Here is a 25,923-nt window from a genome sequence, read left to right as displayed (position 1 = left end):
TGATGACATTGGATATTCACCCGAAAATAAACGATTTCTCACAGAACGATGTTTTTATTTTGTTGTAGCTAAATCAATAACAAATAACCGTTGATATTTGGATTTTTCACTAAATATTAGATTTATGAATGTATATAGGTATAATAAATAGAAATTATATTATTTTATTTATAATGATGGTTTTACACTTTTACGTCTTGCGTTTTAAAAACATTTTGAATTAATAGACTTGTGAAGTATTCAATTTTTTTTTTAAATTAATGACAATCAAATGTTTTCGTCAGGTGAAAAAGTTTGAAAATGTAATACTAGCCACTTAATTCCTCATAAGTTGTAATAATAGCTGCTGAACAACATTAAAGATACCTTCTATAGGTACTTAGATGAATTTGTTAAAATTACGAACATTTGCAAATAATTTTGTAGTGAAAATTAAAGGGCTTCAAAACGTTATAACGGAAATTAATGAAAACAAAATACGTGTAGTTTGTTTACCTAACAACTAAATACTTATATAACATTAACATTATTCAAACACTAGGATAATTTAAAATAATGTTTCCTGGCAAACAAATTCTACTAATTTGATAGTTCTTACATCAAAGTGTGGTTACCTAATATTAACTTATCTATACCAAAAATAACAATATAATTTATATAAAAAAAAATTAAACAGAAAACAAAAAACAAAAAATTAAAATTCAATGATATAATATCAATAATGTATGCGAAAAACGACTCTGAGCGGTGACGGTTTGTCAGCGTGGATATTTTATATTATATTCATATTGTTATTAGGTACTTATTATTAATACGGTAGCCATTAAGTTGAGTTAATATTATAAAATTACAACAAAACAACTAAAATTATTATTCTTGGTTATTTAATATGTTATTTCCCCCAAATTTGAACATAAAATAACTTTAAAAAAACGGTGTTTTCGTATTTTTATATTTTTGAATTTTGTTGGTTACAGAATAACCTACTTACGTGGACCTTGTTGTAGGTTTTCAATCCTTAGCTATAAAAGTTACATATTTTATAATTTTTTAACTACAAAATCATTTTTTTATTTTTTTATTTGATAAATGTTGTCAACATTTGAACTTAAAATGCTTTTAAAAAAATTGTGCCCGTGTATTTTTAATATTTTTAAACTGATATTCTAACAACATATCAGGAGCCTTTTATTCAATTTTCACGCTTTCTTACCCAACAAATATAATTTTATTGATATTTATAGAAAAAAAAACTTAAAAGATTGAATACTGACAATGTCCGTAAACACCTCGAAAAAGAGTCAAAATATTTTCAAAATGTTATGGCGTATAGAAAATGCTAATATAAACATTCAGTGAAATACCATTTATCTACAGTTATTCGTTTTTGAATTACAAAAAAACAACAAAATCGCTACATGAGAAATCGAGTGAATATCCAATCTTGTAAAAATATGAATTTCAAACACTGCTTGTAGACATTTTTAAACCAACTAGATTCACTTTCTAATCGAACAAGATACTGTTGAAGAAAATCGGAGCAGTTTTACTGACCTAAATGGTGGTGACAGATACAAAAATATAAATAAAATGAAATAATAAAAAAAACACACATCATTATTGTATTGTTGTATTATTGTATTATTTTGTAAATCTATTATTTTTCTGTTCCAGGTTTTTCTATCTGTACCTGTTTATGTTCTATGCTTACGACTATCGGTTCAACGGCCAGTACAGATCCTTGAGTCTCACCTGTTCATGGTCTTTTATACTGGTAATTATAAATGGCTTTTTTCTATTGTAAAATTAAATTAAATTTAATGATAATTTATAATATCCATACCTGTATAGTTTGGAAAATATTACAATGTATTAATGACAAAGACCTAACTCGTAATGTTTCACTCAAATGTTAAAAAAAAAGTAAAAAATGTGCCAAAACTTTGAAGATTTACCTTAAATGTCACAAAAAAATACCCAAAAACTAAAAAACACAAAAAGAATTAAAGAGAATAATAATGTAGTTATTTAGATTCGTATGTTATTGAAACATATTTTAAGCTTGGAAAGCATCGTCTATGATGTTCCAAAAAATGGTGCATAAGTCATCAACATCCGGGCCCCATAATAATGAGTACATATTATAAATCTAAATTAACTGAAGTCTATTCTTGTTTTCTACCTGCACCTCTTTTTATAGATTTGTCTATTTTTTTGAAAACTGTATCTTGTTGATCATATTTGTATTGCATAATATAAGATTAATTTTTTTGGAATCTCATCCACTTTATCTTCAGCCAATTTACTTTCTTCTTTTCTGTGTTCAAAGTTGTATTTTGTATCATAGAACCCACTAATTTTTCAAGGTTATAAAATTCATTATAATGCATAGTTGTAAATTTGTATGGACTAGGTTTTATCCTAGCAGATGAAAACAATAATGCCCATTCTCTGGTGGTAGAGTCTGCACAAAAGTTATACACATTTAATTTTTTTCTGTAGTATAATTGATTTTCTCCAGAAAATGGGAGGCTTAGAATAGCTTGTAGATCAAAGCTAATTGTTCTGAAAGATTTTCTTTTATCCAAGGCAGACTATTTTTTGTCATCACTTTTCATTTGCATTACTACTTTTTCCCTTTCTTTATGCTGCACCCAATCATTTTCTATGTCTGTTTGGTCAATTGCATTGTTATATGCATTACAATGGAAACATTGGTCCTTTTTTGGTAAAAAGAAGGACAGTTGAGGATCAAATGAATTAAATGTTTGTTTATAAATAAAAAAAGAAACAGGAGAAATATTATTTTCTTTAAAAAAATGATCGGTATATAAACGGTACATAAGAGCTTTATAAAGGTCTGATGATAGGTATAGCTTACTAGAGTCACATCTACAATAATGAGACTCGACTTTAGGGAAACTATTGATGTGTTCTTTTACCAAGTTTAATGCAGATATTGGAGTTTTATTAAGAGCTTTATGATTAGTCCTATTATCTTTTCCAACAAACAATCCGTTATCTACAATATTTTTCATACATAAATTGATAACTCTATGACTAATAGAAAAAGTTGTGCAAAAAAAATTCAAACACACACGTTTTTTTCCCCTTTTACATCAGTCATTGAATAGACTCTTGACACTTGCTTTGGTTTAGTAGTAATTACTTTTTTACAAATAACTGGCACATTCTGTATTAAGCCTGATAGATACATTTTTTGTTTTCCATAGTCACCGATATTCCAATATTCTTGACATCGCAAAGAACGAACATCTTCTGGAAAATTATCATTGCATTTGTACCTGAAAAAAAAATAATTATTTCCTAATTAAGATACAATAATGATTATTTAAATTATTTAAAAATGTTGTACTTGACCTACCTACACTTGATACAATCAATTGGTTTTGGTACTTTTTTGTCAAATGTTTTGCCATTTCGATTTGTGTACCTTTCTCCACTCAATCTTTTTTTTTTTAACAATAGTTCTTTTCCAGATTTCTGGATTTGCCTTTCTTCGTTTTTTTTTTTGTTGAATAACTTCAGTTTTATCTGGTTGAATTACATTAGTCTCTATTAAATTAGTAGAAATATGAAACTCATCACTTAAACCATCAGAAACAGTGTCAACTGGTCCTGGCGGTCTATATGACTCATCAGAATCCACATCGAACAGTGATGATCCATTTGAGTCATAATCTACAAATAATATTAATCAATTCGGTATTAATTTATTTACTTTATAACTATTAGGAATATAAATAATATTTTTCTTACCACAATTATCTATGTCTTTTTCTTCTGTATTTTCATTTGGTTTGTAATCAACAGCTGAAGTACTTGTATCAAATAAATCAACTCTATTTCCTGATTGAATTACATTAATCTCTGTTATTTCACTCTCAATATGCATAACATTGCTTGAACATTCAATAATATGTTTCAGTTCATTTGAGTCATAATCTACAAAATATAATATTAATCAATTCAGTATTTTATTTAATTTATAATTATTAGGAATAAAAATAATGTTTTTCTTACCACAATTATCTATGTCTTTTTCTTCTATATTTTCAATTGGTTTAAAATCAACAGTTGAAGTACTTTTCTTAAATAAATCAACACTATTTTCTGATTGAATTACATTAATGACATGATGATCGTGTGATGATGTGTTGCAATTTTTTACATTAAGAGCAAGGTTAACTAATTTATTTGCTCTTGCTTTCTTCATTTTTATTTTGAATAATTAAGGTTATTTAAATAAGTAAAATAATTGTATGCTGCATACTCATCATGAATATTTTTAATGAATAATACCAAACTTTCAATGCAATACACGATGTCACGCATAGATAATTTATTAATATTAATATTATACAATACTAAGAACGGATAGGACACAGAACTTATCACAAGAAAATAAACTTTTAAAGGTTTTATTATTATGGTGCTAATATTGATAATAATATGCTAGATAGATATGCTTGAAAGATTATAGAAATGTTTCTAGTATTGTCTATAAAATGCGCGCCAAACGTGACAAACATTAATAATATTATTTATTATCTTTATTATTTCATAATATTGTTCACAAATGTTTTAACGTCATTTAACACATTTGAACGCAACATACAGACATTCATAAAAAATCACAAATGTTGTAAAGTCACTTTGAACATTTGTAATTTTCTTATTTTAGAATTTCGTACTTATTCCAAATAAACACGACATCTGGCGGTGTAAATAATGAACTATTCACTTATAACGTTTGTACATAATGTGCAGAATTTTATGATTAATTGAATATGCACTCAACTCATTTTTTAAAAAAATGTCACTTATCACACTTGTGCGCTACGCCATCGTTATTATAATGACTGCAGCGTGTTACCGCCGTATTATTAGCCTATCATATTATATTATATTAGGCATACATATACGGACGGAAAATTAAAACGCATTTTCGTCGTATTTTTTAATTTTTTGGAGCATATTGCTGTGTTTTGATTATATTACCTACTTCGATTCTACTCGTGGTTTAGGTACGTACATATTATCTTAACTATACATTTATTCCATTTATCGTCTGTTGCGCTTGAACTCGGCTTTACACATTATTGTAGTTGTATTTCTCTAGACTTTTTTTCCGCAGCACTCCATGATATACTTTTATCACCACATCGAACTGCCATACGTGGTGCGGCAAATCGAACTGCAGGAGATGTTTAGCCAGCGGCAACTGCAATATTTGAGGCAACAGGGCCGTCCACCCAGCCGTCGGGGATTTCGTGCTGCACCCTGAATGCTGTTGTGCGGTGGAGGTGACGGTGTGATCTATAGTTATTAGTCAGGTCCAACATTTCAGCCCGGAGAACGGACTGAATTGCGGGCAGTTGGATGTTTTTATATTATAATTTAAGTATTAAGTGTTTGTGACTTTTCAATATTATTTTATATGTAACGATAATAATAGTTATTTAAAAACTATGATTGTAACTTGCGACGAAAAAAGATATCACATAATATGACCAAACAACTATACTATTATACCGAGTGATCCATCGAATGAAACACATTCATTGATTCAAAAAATATTCGTTTTATATAATTTTAAGTATTAAGAAAAATTTTTCTAGAAATGTATATTATAGTATTTTATTAACGTTATTGTTTTTTAATTATAATTTTTTTAATAACATGCATTTTAATTTTTATATTACAAAGCTCAATATTTTTTGGAGTACTTCCATGTATAAAAATCAAATTTTAGACTAGTATAGTTTATGAGTTATAACTTATTAGACATACGCATGTTTAAAATTTATACGATGAAGCGGAGTGTTACTACTCATCTAAACTTTAAGTATTTTTAAATATAATAATCTACTTGTTGAAAAATTAAATTTTATATATCAAAATACTTCTAATAATATTCTACTTAGGAATATGGAATTAAAAATGTATGTCATCATGGAAAATAATTATTAACATAAAACATTGACAACAATAAAATTGATAATTTTTTCCAAAAATGTTGTTTTGTAACGACTTGAAATTATACCAAATATTAGTATTTTTTTTAAATAATGGATGTCTTACGTTAAATGGACCACCCCGTATACATAAAAGTGTTTGACAATTAATGTAAATTTCGTCATGTAAGATACGCCGAAAGACGTCAGTCCCACACTCCCACCACCTCCTTCGACGTCTCCAATTGCCGTACCGATTGCAGAACCAGCATAATTGATGTTAAACCTATCGGGCACCGGCCAATAAAACACAATAATTACAAATAAAATAACGGAACAGCCGACTGCTTCCAGAATGTTTTTTTATTATTTTATCCGTTTTTATTTAAGATTTTTTTAAAATTTAATCGTGTATCAAACTACCATCATAAGGGAGTCACACGGTCTGCACCGGGAAAAATGAAAACAAGTAAAATTGTATTTAACTGTACCTACACTTTTTTTTTTTTTAATAAGATAGTGGTTTGGCTGGTACAATTTTTTCTGTTTGTCCTTAACTAGTATTAATGTTAAAATTGTTACCCATGAATTATTACTTAATTTGTTGGACGACCATAATATTATTACAATTTTCCCCTTAACTGCATATTTATAAACGAAGAACGATCATTATTATTATTATTATTATTGTTAAATCATTATCATTATTCCGATATATCGGTCCGGAGTTATATGCCACAACGAGCTTTCTCCGGCCCACGATTATTATTGTTATTATTATCAATTTATCATGATTATTATTACAATATTTCGGTCAGGAGTTTTATACCTGCGCGATATTTTCTAGCCTACGTGCCTGTATCTATTAAAGATCGAATTATTTAACCAAACTTTTGTTATCATTTATATCAATGGTGTTTATTTTTTTTATCCTGTATGCAAAATTTCTATCAGAAGGAATGCTCCGATTTCAACATATAGTACCTTATCTTTTAGGAAATTAGATCAAGATGGTACTTTAAAGAGGTAATTTTTTGATTTTCTCAATAGTTATTTAATGCCATAGGAAAAACTATCGACAAATTACGAAAAACCGCTAAAAATGAGATTTTAATTTCTAACGCTTTGTTTATCACTATAGAAACGAATAAAAATAAAGATTTTAGTTATTTTGTTGTAATTTATAATATTAATTCTACTTATAGGCTATAATAAAATATAATATTAATATAGAATATCCAGACTGACAAACTGTCTCCGCTCAGAATCGTTTTTCGTAGACAGTGATAATATGATATCATTGAATTCAAATTTAATGCAAACCATTATGCAGTGACCCACTTGTAACCTACTATACAGCAGAGCAAAAGCCACTTTTCCGCTTTTTTATTTTATTTTTTTCATTTAAAATACCTAATTTATAGCCGGTATTCGGTAGTTTGTATAATTAAAATAATATAAAATACGCGGTACACATGTAGGATTGTTAATGGTAGGTATGTACTTCAACAATATACTATTTAGTTTTCGTTTTGTACATAAATTAGTAGAGGTAGCTGTCAAAATAATTGGTTAAGACCGGCGAGTAGTTTGAGATAAGTTTTTTTGTAATTGTGGTTTTCAAATTTTTTTTCTGAAAATATTAAAGCATTTAAAAATTTATCATAATCTATATATACAAAAATGGAGGACATTTAAAAAATTACCTGTACTGATTAGTAATTTTATTATTTTCCTATTACCTGTTTAAATGATGATCATATTAATATTTACGCTAAACTGTTTAAAAAAATAATATAAGATAATACAATGAAAATAATTGCAGAAAAGGGTCAATATAGGCAATTTTGTATACAGCTCTGAACAATTCTTCATAAGAAGATCCATTCCTGTTTAAGGCGCTTTATGAATACTAGATTCTAAGGAACATTTTATAGGCAACTTCATATGTATTCGGCTGTAACTATACCATTGTGTTACTTATAAATTAAAAATATTATGATCATTAGTGTGAGCATAAGCGCAACTAGACCAATCATTTTGGACAAATTATAATATATTCCCAGACCTCCAGACCTTTAACACAGTATAAATATTTTTATTTATTTGAAATATTATTTTATTTATAAATATTAACAATAATTTATTTTGCTATGTATATTTATGCACTATATTCAAATTTTTTTATTCTGGCCAATTTGAACTAGAAGTAGAACTATCTTCTTAAAGATGGATATATTCTGTTAAGTGTAAGTCACATCTACTAAACAACAACACATGGACCTGAAAGATATGAGTTATAAATAAATGTAATATTAAATATAAAATGAACAATTTAGACTAATTGATGCCAATAATTAAAGTGTGCAACTTATTAGTTTGCACCTATATGAAATTTTAGATGTTCACAATGTTTGCACACTTTATTTTGTATCAAGTTGCAACTTACTCGCTATGTCCCAAAATACAGATCATAACAATCAGATCAATAACGATGAGTTCTAAAATAACTTTTTGTTTCTAAAAACAAATGTAATTGATAACCGTATGTTATCATCATATTTATCAATTAGGTATGTGATTTGTTAAAATGACAGTAAATAAAGAAAAGTAATAATTTCAATGTAATTCCACCAAGTTCTTATATTCAATAGATTAAAATAATAATAGAAAGGTGGGCAAATGGGTAACGCTTTGCTATATTATGTATGTGTTAAATTTAATTTAATGATATAAAATAATTTTATACAAAAAAAGATTCTGAGCAAAAAGCCAAAGACTATCAACCTATATTACAATATAAGTACCTATATTTTATGGTATGTTTTAGTAAAACAGTAGATTGAATTAATTTTTACCAAAAACATTTCATTTGATATACTTTAAAAGCTTCAAGTAGATACAGTATGAAATACTTATGAAAACTCTAGAAAACTATTAACCCTTCACTATTGTACATTTTATACATTTTTAACTACAAAATAATTTGCAAATTGTTGATGAATTTTGTAAAGATGTGAACTTTAAATGCTTATGAAAAATAGTGGCTATGTATCTTTTATATTTTTGAACAGATATTATAGATACTATAAGGACCCTTGTATTACATTGTCAAACTCTTTGACATAGCAAAGAACTTTTTATTGACAATAATTTTAAAAACAAACCTAGTTGAAAAAATTAAAATATCTTATTTTTATAGTTAGCTCAAAAAGAGTAAAATTATTTTAAAATTGTATGGTGTATAAGAAATGTTAATCGGAACATTCGGTGAAAATTCATGTATCTATGGTTATTTATTTTAGTTACCCCAAAAAACAAAATTAATTTTTGTCAAAAACATAAGTGGACGGCATATTATCAAATTTGCATTTAATGAACATAGTTCTAAACGCTCCGTGTATTAAATTGAAATTATCAATAACTATTTGTTGATAAAATATTAAGCTAACTTTGGGATGAGTACTAAGAAATAAAATATAAACTATAATTTGTGTCATTACAGTTTTAATATTTTGAAAACTTACATCTCAGGAGTATCACAGGTTCCTCAAAATAAATATTATAAAACTAAAAAAAAAAAACTGTTTTAATTCAAAACATACTTTATGAATGCTTCTTATTTTTATTTTTATGATAAATAATTATAAATACTTACTTCAAATGGACGATCGTTGGATGCCTGGACTTCTGAAAATGTGTTAATAACAGCAACAATGATATCTAAAGATGTGGTTATTGATATGTTACGTCGTAGTTTGTTAATCTCATCAATTAATAATTTGGGCAGACTGTCTTTCAATCATGAAATCATATTACGCTTCCATACATCCCATACATCCCAGATCTCTGATCCCCATCTGTGCTGGTGAAATGTGGCCATACAAATGCTTTGCTTCTATCAGTTAATGTTTCTTATTATTTGATTTATCGTAGTTGCTAAGAATGCATTTATATTATGATATACATACTTAAATATGTAATATTGTCAAAAAAAAAAAACTTACTAGTACAGTAAATCTAGATTTTTGATACTTTTCCAATACTTCTGCCAATTTCCATGATAATTTTCTAACAGATTTGCAGTATTTTCGGTTTGAATAATACTCAATAGTTGAAGTACCAGTTCCTCGAGTAACGTAACTTTGTTCAATTATAAAGTCTTTGACTGATCATCGTAAATATCGAAACATTTGTACCATGCGTCTCTTGATATATTGTCCAGTGTTATGATTTTCTTTACAGTCTCTTGTACAAATTTCCAGCATTCCTGAAAATTAATGTTTGTTATTTTATGTGCCATACTTGTTAAATTATTTTTAAACAACTAAACTATTACTATAGTTTTACTATATTTACTATTAGTCTTACTATTTAAGACTTAGGTAATTAAACAATAAAAATCCCAATAAAAACTTTTCAAGTATTTGTACCTACTATTTACAATATTAAGAACCTACTGATAAGTAGTAAATAATCATATATCATTAATCAATTTAGCATGGGTGCTGTATTGGTGATTACCATATTTCTTAGTTTTCCCCTTCCTTATTTTAAATGTAAAAAGTATCAATTTTTAATTAGTAAATAGTAACCATTGTTTTTATAAAACTATTTTAATTACAGTTATTGAAATTAAAAGTTTGAAAGAGCCAATTTTTCAAATTAAAGATTTAGAACTTGGAAATAAGATACCTAGACAATCGTTTTGGATGATATGGCTAATAATATTATATTAAATACTATTTTGTCATATTAATGTTTAATTATAAAAATAAAATAAAAATTACTCTATTGTAATCATGACATGAACATTAAATAATATGTTTTATTGCCTCATAAATATTACAAGTTCATGAGGTCTAATCCAGTTTATTTTGTGTTATTTGCTATCAAACATGAATTGACTATAGTCTATCAATATTAGACTAATTACATCAATTAATGAACAAAATAATAAATTTATATAGACTTAATTCTCAATAATGAATGTACAGTAAACAAATTTAATTCAATGTATGAAAATTGCAAACAACTATAAGGAAGTTGATTTACAAATCTGTTTCTACTTATTTTCTGTGTAGACAAAAACAAATTTATCGAAACTAAAGTTCCATAGAGTAGTCTATAGTGAATAAATTATACAATAAGTAGGACAGAGGATTTGTAGAATTTGTACATAGCTCTGTGCTCTATTTTACTTTCAAAGCAAGGTATGGAGATTTTAAGATTGAAACATACAATTATTATTTTATTAATTTATTTTGACTAAAAGACAAAGCCCTTTCGATACAAATATAAGTCCACGCACACAATTAGATATACAATGTGTCCGGTGAATAGCTTTAAGCTTTAAAATAAAAACCTATCAATAATATTCTCACCTTTAAGTTACATAATTCTCTCCAATATTGTATGGCTTCATCTGAGCTGGCAGAATTATCTTCAAGTAAGTCAAAACTGAAAAATTGTCAATACTATGGTTAGTCGGCCAACTTCTTAGTTTCTTGTATGTAGTACATCGTATATTTCAGTTTTGAAAACCATAGTATTGTAATATACTTGGTAGCTTGGTACCTACTATCGTAGTACTAATAGTAGATAAGTGGCTGCCAAGATATTATAGTTGCAGGTCGCAGACAATTTGTTTGATGTTGAAGTCGTGGTTGATAATAAATAAAAGACAGTTGTTGTTTTATTGTGAATTTTATTATATTGTTGATAATTTTTCTAAGTCCAAAATATGCTCGTACAGAGTGGCGTGAAGGTGCTTGCACTAATGGGTGGTAGTACACGTCTGAAAACAGGCCGATTCGGGCTCCCTTTTATATGCAGTTCCCCGTACCCCTTGCCTGTAGATACTGTATCTCGGCTCACGGATGTGGTTGGTGTGAACATCGTTCCAGCCCACGCATATTATGACTTCCAGTATAATTCTGTGTATTAAATTTGAAATAATCTTTTTAATATAATTTTAATATTTTTATAATGACTATCGTCGCGTACAGCGTACAGCGTTGTAATCAAAATAATCATATAGTATATATTTTTATATTTGAACATCTGTCGTATACAGAGCAAATTATGGTTCAGCGAGTTCCTAATATCTACCGTCTCTTACCCAAGACATTAAAATGTAATATACAGAAAGAACCCTTAACTCCGTTTCTATTATCCGATTTATGCCGAATTACAGTATCTAAATTATAGTATAGTAGAATTATGTACCTGTGTAATTTGTTTTATTGTTAAGCAGTAACTTGCTTACTACATCTCCCCCTTTAAAAGTTGATTTTTATCGTCTAAACGAGAAAAATTAACTCAAACTTCCTCCATTAGTTCAAGCACTTTCCTATGATTACAAATTTTACATATATCAATTATTACGTTACATTCAATTATTACATGTTTACATTTTATGTTTTACATTAAATACATCATTATAATTATATGGTACATTTCACCATATTAATTATTATTGACAGAATACAGATTATAATTCACAATATTACAGTATATATTTTGCTTATTATCTAGGTTAGTATCTTATGTGATTAACAATATATTCTTTTTTTGTGTTTTTGTTTACATCAATAATCTTATCTTAGTGTTAATATAATATATGTAATAATATTTTAATATAACATGAATTCTTAAAATCTATTACAATATATTTTTTTTTTTGTGCAATATATATATATGATAAATTAGTGGTGTTTACTATATTTTATTTTTCCATTACCATGTTAATTATATTTTAAATAAGTTAGATTAATATATTTCATATTCCATCACCATGTTAATTACGCCAATACATGCTAATATGTTCCTAACTTTCTTTTTTTTTTTTCATTCATTCTACGTTTACGCTGCTTCTATATATATATTTTCCATTAATCGCTATATCATTATATTTTATATCTAGTTAATATTACTATCCCTATACTGTAATTAGATTATATCTTTTTACTACAGGTCCAGACCAACAATAAACTATTGTACTCAAGTTTTATTACATGATCAAGACTAATTAAATCGATTCTATTCTATTCTATTTTCGTAATGATTTCATCTTGGTAATTGAACCCGTGTCGCCAGAGTGTGCTGCAAATCAAAGCATCCTCCCGCGACACTGGCTAAACTAATAAGATTTTGTAATTTCTTATTGTGATTTATTATGGCCATTTGGTCCCTTGGTGATCCCGTTAAAAAAAATCTGCTATTCACACGATTTTTCCAACCAATCACCAAACGATCAAATTCCAACATTTTCCCTTAAGTGGTCAAACCGTTCGGTGCATAATAGTGCACCATTTGTCAGTCTCCAATAAAATAGACAAAATATGCTCCTATTATTTACCGCCCGATTCCTAATGTTATTTCTCTTTTTTTTTTTTCTGAAATTAATGCATTTAAAATTACTATTTGTGGTATTATATTAGTTAATTATTAATATCTAGCGTTACTTTTTTTTTTCTATATATATTTACTTTAGTGTGTTAATTAAGCTATTTTGTTATTTGCTCAATTCAGACTTTTGTTAAGTTGCGCTAAGCAGGTTGTCTCCACTTCCTTTTTGTTGTGAAAAATCCGCCTTATCGATTTCTCTGCCAACTGTGTTTCACGAACAGTCATAATTCTTATCTGTTCGTGGAGTGGCAAGAGAAGCGGCTTCCCCTCGAGCTTACGAATTTTACACTTGTTTAAGCTGTTCGAGATTGCTCCTGAGTCCTGATATTAGCACAATGTCTGTTCTCCTCATATTGGTGAATTCGAAATCCATGACAACGAACTTGACTTCCCTTCTAATTTAAAGTCGATAATATATTTAATGTCATTATTAACTTACAATTAATGTGTTTTATTCTAATTTACTATTTCTAACTACTTGTGTAAATATTTTCTATAAAGTTTCTAATACTTTCTACATATATATTCTAATTATATAACAACCTAACCTAACCTAACCATATATATTCTAATAAAATATTATTTCATAGGTTATTTTATTTGAGGTGGTACATCCTCCCCTCTGAGTGTATTTTGTTCGTCTACCTTATTAAACTTTTGTTCAACTTTGATATCATCCGTACAGAGTTTACTTCTACCTAATCGTACCATTTCATATTGTGGACGTCGCAACGAAGTAAGCCTACATTTATACGTTATGTATATAAAAATGATTAACATGACCGAGAATACTATCAAGCCCAATGTTAAATAAAATAAATAATTACGCGTATCGCTTGCTTCTAACTGTCCTGATTGTGTTAATATTTCCGTTATATTTGGTAATGGGTGAAATTCATTTAAAGTTACTTCATTAAGTGCCCTAAAATCGATAACTATTCTGAATTTTTGTTTCCCCGAGGCGTCCTCCTTCTTTTTGACTAATATTAATGGTGCGTTAAACGGACTCATTGATCTTTCTATGATTTCATCTTTCATCATTTGACCTATTTGTTTTTCTATCTCCGGTTGTTGTGAAAACGGTAAACGATATGGTTTTTTATAAATCGGTTTCAAATCCTTAGGAACTTTTATTACGTGTTCTGCTGCCGTAGTACACGTAAGATTATCCCCTTCTAAATAGAAAATGTCCGCGTAATGTTCAGATATTTTTACTATCGAATTATATTCGTGAACTTGAAGATGATCAGTACGTATCAACGCCCTGACCCGACGCGAGCGTTCAGTGTCAATTGTGTTTATACACCGTACGCTATCTGTCAAAACATCCGTGTCGTATGAAATATTACGCGCTTGACCTACATTTATTTCCTGCGTCATTTCAGATATATTTAATATGCTTATAGTAGTTTTGTTGTTTTTGACTGTATTGTAAATATTCGCGCAATATACGCCCGGTATTAATTCTTGTTTATTAATTAAAATATTTTTATTATTCATTTCGTCATCAGGTATATCGATTTGTACTATTGTTTCTGAGCGCGGTTTTAATGTAAAACAGACATCACTATCGCTTCCGGTTTTATTATTATTTATTGTTAGCGTGTTATTAGCGACGTCTATTACTGCATGATTATCTATTAGAAATTTATTACCAATAATTCCGTCTGCCAGAATCGGAAAAATATTGTTTACAACATAAAATTGTGTTTCGAATGCTTCATTATTAATTATTAATTCTATTTCTGTTTTTCCTATTGTAGAAACTATTTTTTCATTGATGCCTTTCAAATAAATTTTTTCGTTTTCGTTAATTTCAGTGTTTCCTTTTAATGCATTAATTTTAATTATATTTAGATCCACCCTAGTATCGACTAATAATTTAATTTGATTCTTATTAAAACTGGGTGATTCTAAAGTAATGTGGTTGTCTATTAATTTTGCTGTGATGTGGAAAATCCTGTGTGTGGGTCTTGAACTATTTCTTGGACCAATCTGACTCCCACTGGTGATGGTCCGTTGGCGTTTCCCGACGTGCTTCTTTCGTTTTTCTGTTTTGTATAACAGTTTGAAATTTCATGACCTATCTTATTGCAGTAACTGCAAAGTACGCCCTGAGTATTGTTATTGTCCCTACGAACATTATTGTTGTTGCTCGCATGGCGCGTGCCGTTTACACGATTATTGTTATACGTATTTTGTTGCACATTAGGTCGATTGCTCCAGCAATCTCGTGCTATGTGATTAGATCTACCACAAGTGTAGCATCCGGTGCCTCGGTTAATATTATTTTGTTGTACATTATTGCCATTGAAATTCCGTCCATAGCCGTTTCCGCCTCGATGACCGCCGCGATTAACCATGTGTGAGCCATATCCGCCCTGATTATTATTCCCATAGTTATTGCGGTTGTTGTGATTAACATATCGGTTGTTATACCCGTTGAAATTATTATTTCTATATTGCTTTGATTTGAATTACTGTTTCCTCCGCGATTAACTGCGTTATTTGTATTACCACCATTTTGTCGTTTTTCCTCGTTATTGACGTCTGCCTGTTTTCCATTACCAATTTGTCTCTGCAATTTGTCCATTTCTACTTTTGACTCATATTCGAGCATCTCATCGATCGCCGTTTTGAAACATTGTTCCAATGCACTGGGATTTCGACTTTTCAGTACTGTATATAGGTGATGAGGTAACCATGTCATAAATATGATCATTGCCTGTTTCTTTGTTTGTTTTTTCACTATATCTGCCTCGGCCTGAGCTAGACCTATCGTACTTGCCGCGCAGAGTTTATAATATAACTCTTCGATTCTACTAGCGAATTTTGCCACACTTTCTCCCTCGGCCATACGTGCCGTGTTTAAAGCTATTGATAGGGCCCTCTCCGATACTTTTTGTTCGAATGCCCCTTCTAATATTGTTTTTATTGCTCCCCATGTTTCTAAATTTCGATATTTTGTTACTTCTAACGCATTTCCTGTTAACTTAGAAGTAATTATTTTTAATAATATCGGTGTATCTGCTTCCGTTGTCTCTTTAATTGCGATTTCACAAATATTTATAAATTCGGCTACGTCCTTTTTGCCCGTGCAAATAGGTATCATAGCAATTGCTTTATCTAAATCCATTTTACTCATTTTTTTCTTAACCACTGACTCTAACTGCACGTGAATTACGCTTGAGTCTGACCTAGTACCTAAACGACCTACGGTTTGTTTTCGTGGCGCGGTACCTATCTGTTCTGTTAAACTATGTGTTCTTACTAACTTTTCTTTACTAGTTTTTTTCAGTTTTAACTATGTGTTTCCTAGTTTGCTCTAAAAATTCTTTCTTTACAGCGTCTTTTAAAATTGCCTCTTTTAATTCTTTCCTAGGTTTATATTTTTTGTCCGCAGAACTAGTGTCAATATCTGAACTATCGGATTCTGACATATATTTATCTAAACATTACATATATATATAATTTATAATCAATTATATCTACTAGGTACTTATAAATTATATCTACTAAATTTATTAATATCCTATCCGCGTGAGTAATTACCAAAAGTATTTACTCTACATGTATATACTATTATCGATTTATAAACTAATAATACGTAACTACCGTCACCAAAATTAATAATACGTAAAAGTTATTACTTATAAAATAACTATCATGCACAAATAATAAAAAGAAATTACGTAAACGCGCGTCGTACGTTGGATATGGATGAGTACCTATCTAATAACACGTAAAACGTTCGACCGCCTCTATGTTACGCGTGTTAAATTTCGATACGGTATCCCCTCACCCGTTTCCCTCGCGCTGATCCGCGATGTTTTTTACGCGTACGCGCTCGTACTACGCTCGAATATTATAACAAAAAAAATTCCCGGTTAGCTACTCCGTAAATCCCTCTAATAATATTCGACTTCCTATCCCTTATTTTTATAGACTATAGACTATAAAAGTCTTATTACTAATTTTTCCTAAATGATTTAATTTCCTAATTTACGCGCTTTACCATTTAATCTTCTAAACATTAACAATTTTTTTTTTTTTTTTTTTGATTTCTAATAATTATTCTATCAACTTATTCTTAGTAACGTTATATTATTTCTTATCCTAGGGCCCTTATAATTAATCTCCCTTTTTTTTTCAAAACTTTTCAAAATTTGACGTCAATTACTTTAACAAGGTCATCTACTGCCTTTTAATTCAAAATCTATTTTCTTCAATATATATCAATTAACTTCTTTCAACAATTATATTTCAATTCAAAATTCAATATTTCACTTTAATCAATTATTCTCATATATAATTCAAAAATGCTACGCGCGTGCATCAATTTCCTAGATCAACCTATCGCCGTCTACTTTAATTTATTAGATCAGTCTCCGCTGTCTATCACAAAATACCATAAAATACTTAGGTCAGTCCCTGCTGCCTATCACAAAATACCATAAAATACTTAAGTCAGTCCCTGCTGCCTATCACAAAATACCATAAAATACTTAGGTCAGTCCCTGCTGCCTATCACAAAAATCTTAGATCGGTCCTTGCCGTCTATTTACCATAAAAATCCTAGATCAGTCTACAGCTGTCTATCACAAAAAAATCTTAGATCGGTCCTTGCCGTCTATTTACCATAAAAATCCTAGATCAGTCTACAGCTGTCTATCATAAAATACGTATATAGTTCTTCCCAAGCTTGTTTCCTATTTTTTTTTTCTTTATTTATTTCTATTCGAATATTTTTCCCTAATATTTTACACCACCACCAAGTATAAAATAAACGCTGATATATATGTATCAACGTGAGACGTGCACTTCAAGCTATACAATTTTAACTTAATTATCTATCTTCACTTAATTAATATACTCACAACAACGTTGTTGCCACTGCTGTGTTCATTTTTCTTGATTGTCTGCTGGCCCGTCTTGAATTGTTCGTTGATTCCGGAGTCGCCTTGGTTGATCAGACCTTAACTGTTACCTCCGTGGAGCTGCTGACGTGGTGTAGCCGCTGCGTCGGTACTGGATCTCCGATGTTGAATGTAGCCGCCTTGACTGCTAGACTCGCCTTTGGAAATTTAAATCCGCCGCTTCGACTGCTCGCCTCGTCTCGAAACTCCTTGAACCTCCTTTTTCGACTGCGCCAGTGTAATATACTCGGTAGCTTGGTACCTACTATCGTAGTACTGATAGTAGATAAGTGGCTGCCAAGATATTATAGTTGCAGGTCGCAGACAATTTGTTTGATGTTGAAGTCGTGGTTGATAATAAATAAAAGACAGTTGTTGTTTTATTGTGAATTTTATTATATTGTTGATAATTTTTCTAAGTCCAAAATATGCTCGTACAGAGTGGCGTGAAGGTGCTTGCACTAATGGGTGGTAGTACACGTCTGAAAACAGGCCGATTCGGGCTCCCTTTTATATGCAGTTCCCCGTACCCCTTGCCTGTAGATACTGTATCTCGGCTCACGGATGTGGTTGGTGTGAACATCGTTCCAGCCCACGCATATTATGACTTCCAGTATAATTCTGTGTAATAAATTTGAACTAATCTTTTTAATATAATTTTAATATTTTTATAATGACTATCGTCGCGTACAGCGTACAGCGTTGTAATCAAAATAATCATATAGTATATATTTTTATATTTGAACATCTGTCGTATACAGAGAAAATTATGGTTCAGCGAGTTCCTAATATCTACCGTCTCTTACCCAAGACATTAAAATGTAATATACAGAAAGAACCCTTAACTCCGTTTCTATTATCCGATTTATGCCGAATTACAGTATCTAAATTATAGTATAGTAGAATTATGTACCTGTGTAATTTGTTTTATTGTTAAGTAGTAACTTGCTTACTACAGTATGTATAGTCCATGTATGAACTAAAAACGATAAACAATTAAGTAACTTTTGGTTTTGGCAAACATTTAAAATTGGATACTTGAGTAATATACTTACATTAGTGTGCATGAATTAGACATTAATAAGTTTCCAAGGCATTTCTGGATGAATTAAAATCATCAACTGTAAAGTCTACAAATTCTTTATTGGTCTGTTCATTTTCTTCTAACTCATCGGTGGAGAAATATAATTTTCTACAAATGTCAAGTTGTTAAAAAATAACAAAAGTTTTATGTAAAAATATTGTAATATTAAATGATTTTACCTCTTAGATAATTTATTAGTCGTGCTCTGAGTAGTACCAGTGTTGCTGTAAATAATTAAAATTGATTTTATATTGTTTATTTTACTTCTCTATCCCAGACAAGTGGTTAGGATTATGTTTTGAGATAACCTCATAATATCCACTAACTCACTGAGCTTTGTTTATAATCACTGATTGTGAAATGATTAGCGCAGATTCTATGCCAGATAAAAATTGATTAATAATTTAATTTGAAGATTTTTGGCCATTATTTCCTTGTATTTTCATTTTTTTGGAAATCTATTATTTGTGAACAAATTAGCAAATTAAACTGACCACATATTTTTAAGAAATATAACCACTACCTACAACTAGAAAATAATACTTACAAATGAAAATTAAAGTAATTTGGCGAGGCGATACTCTGGATGTTTTACTAAAAAGAATACACTTATGCATGGTAATCTTTTACTAAAATGTATGAAAAGAACTCTGTACGAATGTAGTCTGTAGTCGAATTTCAAATAATCGAATTATTCAAAAGTCAGCAAACAATAAAATAAAATAATGTGTTGTTATTTATTTGATAACAATTAATGCCTACTATCTTAGTTCGTGGTACGTAGTGATAAGTGCGAATGGTTATCTATTGGAGGTACTCCTGGCCGATGTGGCGGGCATTAAATTTCACCGAAGTATAAAACATCGGCAACGCTGCCTCCATGACCACGATTTAAGAGGACGTAACACGGGCATTTTATCGTCTGATTCTTATGTAGCGAATTTACGATCAGCAGATCACAAATTTTAGCATCGTTAGTTTTAAAATTAGATTGAATCGACCTATTGTGAAACTATTATCAAATTTACTCTCTGCGTAATACATTTTAATTTTTAATTTTTGTGTCCGTGTTAAGTACCGGGTCGAAATAATACTTCGCTTCTCGTCTTTTCCAGTGGGAAAGTGAATCTAGTTAGTAGTGTATTATATGGGAGGTCGAAATTCCCAGTAAGTAGGTACCTAGTCTCCAAAAGCGCTTGGAAAAAAAAAAAAAATATTTAAGGGAAACAAGTATTTTTTTCGTAAAATCCTTTTTTTGACAAAATCGATTTTGGTTTTTGATGTAAGTGGTGTAATTCTAAAATACATTTCTTATGAACCTACTGTAGATACATAAAATTTTCAAAACATTTTGATTCATGTTGAGCTTTTTATAGTTTTTGCTCCGTCAAATAACTTGATATTGTGAACACCTACAACGTTCCTCGTAAGTTGTTATTAGTGGAAACTGCTAACCATGTAGGATAAATTACGACACATCCTAAGCTTCCCCCACCAACATGGAGGAAGCGCTAAGTGAAGTCAACACAAATGATATTTTGAATTTCTTTAACTTCACCGATCTCATAAACCTATTGTAAAAAAAAAAAAAATTAAAAAAAAAAATATATTATATAATATAATATACCTCTTAAATATCATAAATAATGTAAAACAATTTGTAAAATAGATGAGATTGTAAAACTTTTAAGCTAATAACCTTTGCAATCAAAGACCTTCAATCACGATAAAAAAGAAAGCATGACAATTACACAAAACAAATATACAACTTTGACTTCACGAAGTCGATACAGTCACAACAGTTTTAAAATAAATACAAAATAATATGGCAGTACAGTACATCCGTATATAATACATATTATATATATTATAAATGTATAATAATAAGTCTTTTTTGTACATATGCATAAGTAGAACAAAGACACAAATTATTAATTGCGTCATCGCATACACGTCTAGTCTGAAGATAATTTCCTGATTGAATAACTGAAGAATAATCTTGAAAGTGTAGACGTAGGTGTTGCTGGAATTGAATAATGGAGGACTATAGTCTTAAAAGTGAATGAACTGATAAATCTACACGTAAATCTGAACGCAATGGGTATAGAAAATTGGCACGAATTTCTGACTTATACATACGCTCTCCGTTATTTCATTTATACACAGTCACACACACTCACTAATAATCACTAATAATAATAAACAACAATAAGTAAACTCATCGAGAATATAATCAAAGTCGGAAAGTTGGAAAAATTCATAACAAAATACTCTAAAAATAAACCCTAAATCACCCCTGATTATAATATGTTGTGTTTATATTACAATAGGTATTATACTTTGAATATCATTATATAATTTACCTATATCATCTTGATTTTTTATCAAACCTTACGCAACTACCTATATATTATATGCAATATACGTAATGTTTACGAGTATACCTATTTATATATTGCTAAAAAAATTAATTTCTGATCGTTATTAGATAAACATTAACTTACCCTTAAGGTTGTCGATGACGGCTTTTACAATTTTCCGTATTTCTATAAAATGTTTAAATTATATTTTATATTATAATTGCAACAATAATTATAATACTTATCCACTTATTTTCTGCCCGATAACTATTTAAGGTGGGGGGGGATGGATAATATGGTGTATTGTAGTTGAGTTTTACTTGAGTTTTTCCTGTAAGACATGTTTTTGTACTAAAAACGCACCGACTTCAACGCCCTTAATATACAATTCAAATAAATATGATGAAAAGGTCTCATAATGGTCGAATTACGGTGATCGATGTTAACAATGATGTGTAGATATTGTGGCCAGCAATGCTTCCATCCAAATTAACCGCCTGAAGTGATAGTATTTTCTCGCCACCCCCTCCCCCCTCACAATAAATAACTTCCAGTGATTAATATGTATAGTACCTGATCTTGATAATTTTTAGAAATAAGTAATAACTATACATTTTTAACATAATATATTATGCAACATTTTTTTTTTACTTAAGTAAATCTGGTGTACCTAGGTAATGTTTAGCCTTTAGAGTCCAGTAGTTTTGTTTAGCAACCATTATGTAGGTTAGCAAAAGATGTGTCTTGTCTTCTAAGTTATAAAATACCTACATTTTTTTTTATGTTTTTGTTTGTACTGAAATCTGGCAGGGGCGTAATAAGGGGTGATTAGGGGGATGGATCCCCCCACCCGAAACATTTTTTTAGTGTTAACATTTTGATCACAGTATTGATAATGACCATTCATGTTTGCTAAAAATGTATATCCCCCCAAACCAAATTCCTAATTACCCCACTGTAAACAGGCGCCTTGCCTTGAGGCTCTCTAACTGAGATGAATTGTTGAGTTATTTAGATAATATCTCTATTAGGAATTATGTTTGAATGTGGTTAGAATATTTCGACTAGTTCATCGTGAAAACATTTATTTCGTTTATATAGGTACTGCTAAAGATTCATTTTCTAGTTGAGGGTCAATTTACTTTGTTTCTATCAATCCTTTTTGTTTTTTTTTTTAAGGAAATCGTCGTTTTATATTTATATGATATTTCTCAAATGTACCTGCAGGCCCCTTGAATATGTTACCTAACAAATAAACAAGTTATCTTTAAATAATTTGTTACCATCCAATTGCTTCACATAATAGGAGTCAAGAGAATATTATGTTATATCATTTTTAGAGAATTATAATTATATTCAGAAATTCATTTTAATCATATAAATGTATTACTGTAATTTAGATAAATTGCGTGGTAAAGATGTTTCTCATCTATTGAAATCTAACTAATAATTTTTTTTTCAACAATTGACAATTGTTAATACAACATGAAAAGATTGACAATTTAATACAAGGTTCTTTATAAGTATTTATTACTGGAATTCCAAAACGTAAATAGCGTAAGCGTAAGTCCATAGAAGTTTTTAATGAGCATTCGAAGTTAAAATTATGAGTCATAATTTATGACGAAATGTTATAATATATTATATTTCTTTTAAGTTGGCCGCCGACTTTCTCCACCCGCTTCGAAAAATGTGCAAATATGAAATAATTGAAAATTGGTTTAAGTATTCACATAAGAATATGCTAGTATCTGTATTATTTAGGTAGGTACTTGTGAATACTAATAGGCCGGGTCTAATTGTGAATCTAACTCACCTCGGGAGGCACTTGTAACTTACTGTACAGAACAGCGACATCCACTTTTTTTTTATCCATCAGATTTAAATATGTTTAGGTTAGGATTTTATTAATCCACCGTAGGTTAAATTAAGTAAAAACTACAAATCTGGTAGAACTTTGATACTTTAGAGTTAAATTATTATGCACTAACATACAAACCACACGGGGTCTGTGATCTTAACACAAGTAAATTGTCTACATGATAAATATACTGCTATACATTAAAAAAATAATATAATTTAAACTAAAAAAGACATACTTATTTAATCATGATTAATTTATAATGTTATCACTAAATTAAAATTACTTGTAGTTAAGTTACATAAGCTGTTTCAAATACCTACATCGTTACCTACACTTTATGGGTTTTTCTTTGGGATATGGAAAAAACCCATAATTAATTATATATTGTTAGTATTTTAAAATCTAGATACGAAAATACATAGTTCTAGCTTTTTAGGTCACATTGTACGGTCGAACTTTAAACACTCAAATCGCGGACATTTTGTACGGCCAGATAAAGTGTACACATTTTATACGCACTGGTAGAATGTACATTTCACAACCAGGACAGTTTGTACTAGAAATCTAGTACCTATATACTACTATATACTACACACCAGGGGTAACCAATTAATATTTTTGATTGACTAAAATCTGGAAGTTGTTCAAGAGCCGTAAAATTTGCTAACGTCAGTAAAACCAATGAAAAAAAAAAATAAAATTCAACTCTAGAACCTTATACCTAATACTGTCGGTTTTTATTTTATTTTTTCTTGTCTGTTGGCCACCATTTGATGACCCCTGCTATATAAATAAAAGATCCTCCTGAAGTCATGAAAAATTATATCATAAATGTTAAAATATTTCATATAATTTCAAATCCTTTTAGACCAAAACTCGTAAATGATGGTTATAACTACCTATACCCAGTGGCGAATTTAGGGCAATCGCCACGGGCTGCACTTTTAGGAGAGCAGCAAATTTTGGTGGGAGCCATTCTTCGAAAACAGATATACAATGATTTGGGCACAATTATACAACATTTATTGTGGGCTATGGTGTTGGTAATATAGTACTGATAGTACCAGAGGGACGTACCTTTATCAAAAATTATTAATTCTACAGGAGAGTGTTTTCAATAATTAATAGCTTACAGACTACAGTAATTTGAAAGTTATGTTCAGCCACATGCCCACATATAAATATATCAAATTATATTCAAAAAATTTCATGTAAGTTTTATGATTTGGGTAGGTACTTTATAAAAACATAAATTAATAGTAATAGTATTTATTTATAAAAACACTAAGTATAGTGCATTGACCATTGTATTAACTAACTATTTAATATTTATACTAACATACTTTCAAAAAGATTGAAGACTACTGTAATAGACTGATAATTTTAAATCAACTAGTAGAAGACACCACAAGTTATACTACCGGACTTACTTATTCATTGTAGGTACTAGCTGTTGTGGTGCTTTTACAAAATCAACTGAACATCTTACGTGTTTGATTTCCATATAGAGCAAAAGAAAATTAACTTACCCACCTAAAGATGTACTAAGAGTCTGCAATCACGAAGCTGAAAAAGGAATTTGATGTTACCACTCAACTTACTTAACTACAACTAAAAATAAAATATGTTTAGTAAATGAAATAAGAATAATGACATGAGATTAATCCATTAAAAAATCTATCCGTGGTTAAACTCTAAAAGTGTTTGACCAGGACAGTCATAAATACTATTTGGACCAGGGTCTTATGCTTTTACAGCTTTAATATACAAATACAGAATAGATTGAATTATCATTACCTATTAATTTATAAAATATTCCATTTCCGTGTATTAGTCTATATAAATAATATATTGTATTACCCCATAGATTGGGGAACGCACGTGGAAGGCTAATGACCTATTATAATATAATATTGCCTATGAATACAAAACGTTCGCGTAGTGAAAATAATAATAAATATCTGATCAGTACCAAAGTGGTATCACATCATGGTCTTATTTTATACATATTATCTAAACTTTTAAACCAAATTATTTTCAGATCAAGAAATGCAACTAGGACATCATAATAAATAAAAATAATTATATAATAATACGGATATACGTTTTGTACTGACTACTATAATACTGTATACAACCAGTGTTGTAAATTAACTAGATAAGAATACACACGTAAAAAATATATTCACTAACTTCTAACATAAATTAAATCAAATATAATACGGTATAATTTAGAATATTTATTTTATGATAAAACTATTATTATAGTTTACAATCAAATCGTATCATTAATATACATTTATTGATTCTC

The 25,923-nt window shown here is 29.3% G+C and overlaps 2 protein-coding genes across 2 annotated transcripts in view; one reads left to right on the top strand and one right to left on the bottom strand.

The window, feature by feature from the left end:
* LOC132935342 (membralin-like) overlaps positions 1–5,839 on the top strand; it is a 30,487-nt gene extending 24,648 nt beyond the window's left edge. Inside the window, exons 11-12 of the mRNA XM_061001867.1 lie at positions 1,675–1,774; positions 5,159–5,839. Of these exons, the coding sequence (XP_060857850.1) occupies positions 1,675–1,774; positions 5,159–5,308 (250 nt within the window). The 3' untranslated portion in view covers positions 5,309–5,839. The remainder of the gene's footprint in view (positions 1–1,674; positions 1,775–5,158) is intronic.
* A 2,307-nt stretch (positions 5,840–8,146) lies between these two features.
* On the bottom strand, positions 8,147–10,110 carry LOC132935343 (uncharacterized; the record flags this gene model as incomplete). The annotated part of the gene is given in 6 exon segments (XM_061001868.1): positions 8,147–8,261; positions 9,506–9,548; positions 9,637–9,743; positions 9,830–9,874; positions 9,877–9,917; positions 9,986–10,110. Coding segments are annotated over 6 exon segments (381 nt in total), but the record flags the coding sequence as incomplete, so codon positions are not given.
* Between the last annotated feature and the right edge of the window lie 15,813 nt (positions 10,111–25,923).

Source organism: Metopolophium dirhodum, chromosome 1 (genome assembly GCF_019925205.1).
Source record: "Metopolophium dirhodum isolate CAU chromosome 1, ASM1992520v1, whole genome shotgun sequence".
Lineage (NCBI taxonomy): Eukaryota > Metazoa > Arthropoda > Insecta > Hemiptera > Aphididae > Metopolophium > Metopolophium dirhodum.
The sequence above is the reverse complement of the archived record's forward strand: the minus strand, read 5'-3'. Positions and strand labels throughout refer to the sequence as shown.